This window comes from Montipora foliosa, chromosome 11, assembly GCF_036669935.1.
Source record: "Montipora foliosa isolate CH-2021 chromosome 11, ASM3666993v2, whole genome shotgun sequence".
NCBI classification, from domain to species: domain Eukaryota; kingdom Metazoa; phylum Cnidaria; class Anthozoa; order Scleractinia; family Acroporidae; genus Montipora; species Montipora foliosa.
The window spans coordinates 20,440,332-20,445,331 of NC_090879.1; the positions used below are offsets into that span (position 1 = coordinate 20,440,332).

General features: G+C 36.9%; 1 protein-coding gene across 2 annotated transcripts in view; it reads right to left on the reverse strand.

The window, feature by feature from the left end:
- LOC137975909 (kinesin-like protein KIF22) overlaps positions 1–4,278 on the reverse strand; it is a 16,346-nt gene extending 12,068 nt beyond the window's left edge. The window contains exons 1-9 of one of the 2 annotated variants that reach the window (XM_068823119.1): positions 3,997–4,278; positions 3,024–3,151; positions 2,341–2,495; positions 1,526–1,612; positions 1,389–1,447; positions 740–803; positions 544–653; positions 110–185; positions 1–15 (exon numbers count right to left, since the gene is read on the reverse strand). The exon at positions 1–15 is cut by the window's left edge and continues 30 nt beyond it. In XM_068823119.1, the coding sequence (XP_068679220.1) occupies positions 1–15; positions 110–185; positions 544–653; positions 740–803; positions 1,389–1,447; positions 1,526–1,612; positions 2,341–2,495; positions 3,024–3,151; positions 3,997–4,181 (879 nt within the window). In that variant the 5' untranslated portion in view covers positions 4,182–4,278. The remainder of the gene's footprint in view (positions 16–109; positions 186–543; positions 654–739; positions 804–1,388; positions 1,448–1,525; positions 1,613–2,340; positions 2,496–3,023; positions 3,152–3,996) is intronic. The other variant, XM_068823120.1, reaches the window with a different exon arrangement.
- Between the last annotated feature and the right edge of the window lie 722 nt (positions 4,279–5,000).

The following is a 5,000-nucleotide window of genomic DNA, read 5'->3' on the forward strand; positions in this document are numbered from 1 at the left end:
GTAAGGTACACTTGGCTAAAAGTAAAATGTTTATGGAAGAAAATCATTTAGATTTCACTGACAATTAGCTGTTCATTTACGGCAATAAATTGGGAAAAACGTCTCCTACCAGTCCTTGGTTTAAAGCGTCCACAACTTGACTAAGAGCAAACAAGGAACTGTTGATGGCACCACTTTCTTTTAATCTGAAAAAAAAAAAAGAGAGAACGAAGGTCACATGAACAGAAGAATTAAAATTAATGTGAAAACGAGTCACTTTTATATTTTAATATTGCAAACCGAAAATCCCAGAATTCCCTGTACGTTTGACACTGCGATAGAATTACCACAAGAATGAAGCTCTATTTAAAACGATCCATAAATACACATGATAACCATTTAATTCAATATCGGTTTGGCGACCAGATCCCTCGATTTTTTGGCTACTGGTAAATTTGGTTTTTGGGGTTAGATGAGCAAAAATGAAAAGGGGGGTTGGACAATACCATGTGCAAATTACCTAAGCCAACTCTTAAGCCAGGTTTTCAGTGTACATTGCCATACCTAATTCCTTTATTTCCGGTTCTTCTGTTGTCTTCTGATCCTGCTAAATCAATAAGGTAAAGTTTTCCACTTAACTTTGTAAATGGTGCTACTTGCTGACTCTTTTGCACCTGAAAACAATAAGAAGATAGAGAGAAGTGTTGAGTTCTGAAAAAGAAGAAAGAACAAACTACCTTGTGGACACAAAAAACAGTACCTTGATCAGCACAATGGAATGGCTTCTACTTGAATGTGGATTTAACTTTGTAGCAGCAGTTTTTCTGGAACAATATTAGCCAATCGTGATAAAGCAACAAACTAATGACAACCCTACATTTCCAAGTAAAAAGGGTTTAGTTTCTACAGAAACTGTGGTGCTGCATCAGTGGGGAAGTGGAACACAGAAATGGGTTTTATCAACTGAGCTGATATGGTAAATAAAGTAAAACCCTACATTTCTTAGGGACAGTATCACAAAGTATTTCTGTAAAGACATGAAAATTCCAAAATACAGTACACTTCACAGCGCTAAGTCTTAGTAGAAACTGCAAAAACAGGAACCAGCTAGTGAGCCAGCTGGTTGGAAAAGTCAGTCTGACTTCAAAGTAAATAGAACAAACAGTCAGTCATTTGGTCATGATGTCAGACAACCAGACAATCAATCACATAGACTGAGTAAAAACATATTGTACATTTAACGGGACTGCCTTTTGCTTGAATGTTCTCTTGAATGTTCACAATGCTTTGTCACTCAAAAATAATGCAGCCATGAAAAAACCTTGGAGGAAGGTAAAACATCAAAGTGCTACCTCCTGAATGGCTCGTTAATGCTAGTCATTGATCTGTCCTTTCAAAAAGAAATTTACCTTTGCTGACTGGCCTTTTTAAACAATGTCATGTATTCACTCAGGCTTGCTACTGGTATCTGGAAAGTAATTTAGAAAATTACTGATGAAAGTGATCATTATAAATTATTAGACTGAAATATTATGAACTTTCTCACCTCTGTTAAGTTTGGGATAATAATATTTTGCTGCCGATCTTGTCTTATTGGTAAATCAACTCTCTTGGGCTCCAACAAGTCTTTAATCTATAACAAGTAACAATACTAAGTAGAAATTGTATGAATCTATACAAATGGACATTGACTTATGGATCTAGTACATGGATGATTAAAAGAAAGGCTAATATTATTACCATCAGACCTTGTCTCAATCAAAAGGATGTATGTACAACTGTTGTGAGTACAACCTTTTTTGTTTTGGGTACTAGTTACTTTTGTCAATATTGTTGAGGCCACATTTTGAGCAACTAAGAGCATTTTTTTTCTGGAAACAATTAATAAACTGTGCTTTAACAGCTAATCTGACTGTTCCATTCTGTGACCCTCAGTGATAATTTCATTTTATTGTTTTGCTCGTATGAGTTAAGAAGACCTACAAGTCAATAAAAAAATTAGTTATAAGTCACTACTCGAGAAAGACACCGGTCTTGCAGGACCAGAACTTATCACTGTCATGAAAAGACCGTACTTCGTGGTCCAAGAACTTCATAAATGTTTCACCTTCTATTTGTCATTGAGGGATGACTCAAGTCAAGGCAAGGCAACAGTTAAGCTTTTCTGTTACATATCAAAACAATAAAAAGTGATATAATGACTGCTGGGATACATTCCTGTTAAGGGCCAATGTACAGTAGAATAAATAAATAAATTGTCACTTGATGGGGCTATGTACCACCACTGAGCCATTCAATTAATATAAGCTCCTGAAATTAATTTAAAACAAGTTTACTCTAGATTTGGCATGTAAAAGTCACCTTTTCTTGATAAATCTCAAGGTAGGAAAATAAGACCTTGAATTTCCATTCAGGTGTTCCTTCATGCTGTGCATCTATCATTTTAAACAATTCAGCTGCACATCTTGGTATTAATCCTGGCTCCTGTGAAGTGCCAACCATTGTATGCGTTTTTCCTTTATCACACAAAAGATTTTGCAATCAGAATTTGATTTTACTGTCCTGAGCAAACACTCTTAGATATTGGATTTTTATAAAACTCAAAGTAAACTATCAAAGCTGGACTGTTGCTTTATGTCTGTTGGACTGCAACAACTTAAAAAACTTTCACAGTTTCTCTTTGCCTAACCCTAACCGGACAACAGTTACCCTTTTCAAATGGGACACCATAATGACTGCTTCCAGGTACAGTCCACAACTATATGTGAGAAAGATGTTTGCCAAATAGAGAGATAATGTATAGAAACCTGAAAATTATGTCAAAGCTGATGCGAGGCATTTTGTTTAAACCAAGTTAAAAGCAAAGTACTGATTGGTTTAACTGTAACTTGTAAATCAGAGTTTTTATGGCCCTGTTCACCAGTAATCTCTTTGTTGCAAAGCTGGGGATACTTTAAGGATGATGGTGTACTTGTGATATAGCTTATATGGGGATCAATGAAATTCAAGATTTGATGTTTTAAAGTTGAAATCTCTAACAATACCTGCACCTGTGGAACCATAAGCAAACACACTTGCATTCTGCCCTTGAAGCACAAAAGGAAGCAAGGGACACACTGAATTGTGATATAATGTTTCTTGTGTGCTGTGGTCTTCAAAAAATCCACTGAACCTACCATATTCAACAAAAAATTTTTATAATAACAACTAATTTTCCATTTGACCAGTGTAAGTAAGTACATGCTTTGATCTATTGCACATTAAAAAACTGTAAATTTGGCTGACATTACCTTTTGATTTAATTAACTCCCAATGTCCAGTTGTACAGACCACATGGATAGCGCTATCTGCCGGACACATCACTATCCAGTGGATAAGTCATAGCAAAACCAATTGCTCTATCCAATGGATAGAGATTTATCCGGTGAATTGTGCTATCCACCTTTTGAACAACAAGCAACTTGTACCTTCATTTGGGACATCCTATTTATGACCCCGGGGTGTGGATGAGAAAAATTCCTACGCCTCGGATCTCTTTGTCAGAACCCTAAAAACTTTTCCTATCCCTTTTATATTTTGTTGGAATTAACAGTCATTATATGACAGACCCCATCTATATGATTATGTGAGAGGGTAGATTAGGATCACAAATCCAACGTCCCTTTGCACTGATTGGATTGTCACTTACGATATCGCATAAAAGTCAATAAATACTACACTTAATGCAACATTTATGGCATGTATTACAGTATAGCTTAGTGGTCAAGTTAGACCCTTACAGCTCTACTACAAGAAAACAGCGAGCCCATGCCAAACTCGATCGAGGTAAGGTTAAGCTTATTGTTTGAATGTATAAGCTTTAATAGCTAACTGCAAGCTTATAAACTTACAATCAGCAATTTTCGTTGGATTTTTGCACTCTCGGACAATATTCAGAAACAGCGAGTATGAAAAGAGTCTGTTAGTGATAAGTCTACGCAACGATACACAATTTTACCAGTGCCTGCATAAGCTTACCTATATTGAATAGATTCCTCGGAATTTCTACAGTTCCACAACTCAAGTGTTAATGAGTCTATAGCTCTTACGCATCGATCGGGATTCCCTTCGGGATTACTGGATAATTCATCCAAAAAACCAGGACATTCTGGTCGCAAACGCACTAGCACCCTAACCTTACTTGCTTTCTTATGTGGAGCCATCAGGAAAAAAGATTCAAGAACACTTGGGCGCCTTTGTTTGTTATTTTAAAATGAGAGCCTGAAGTTAGTTGCTGTGTTGACCAATCACAAACTCTATATAGTTCTCCGCTCTCATCAGTGTGTGAAAGGCCTGGGGTTGAAGACATGGGATGCCTGTGACCTGTGACAGACCACGTTACAAACAGTTATGGGACAAAATCTTCTAACATCAAAGTATAAAATTTGTGAGAGGTTTGAAGCAAGCAACCGTGGACAATCTTCCTGTCGGTGTACCTTGGATCAGTGGCTTGATCTGATCGGCGTAATCACAAGTTGAGAAACTAAATGTTTTAAGCAAGAGCCGATACGTACAACGTAGATTTGATTTTAGTGGTGTACAATATTTCGGCTGGCCAAACCAGCCTTTTTCAGGTACAATGAGAGTTTACATTGGATTGCTTCTATGTACATTGCTTCTATATGCATATAAATGGATGTTGACGTAATACTGGAAAAAATGTGATAAAACATGGCAGTTACAACGAATTTGAATTCAATTACTAAGAGTAACGGAAAACAAGTAAAGCTAATATGATCTTCACAGTTATGAGCGCAATTTTTGCAATTGCGTTGAGAAGCCTGAAAAATTCAGGACTTCAACGGGGTATGAACCCGTGACCTCGCCATTCCGGTGCGACACTCTAACCAACTGAGCTATGAAGCCACTGACGTTGGGAGCTGGTCATTTGTGGGTTCAAATGGTCCCGTGAGGAATGAATCAATGATGAAATGGTATATGAAATGAATCATATATGAACTGCGGATATGAAATCAAGTAAA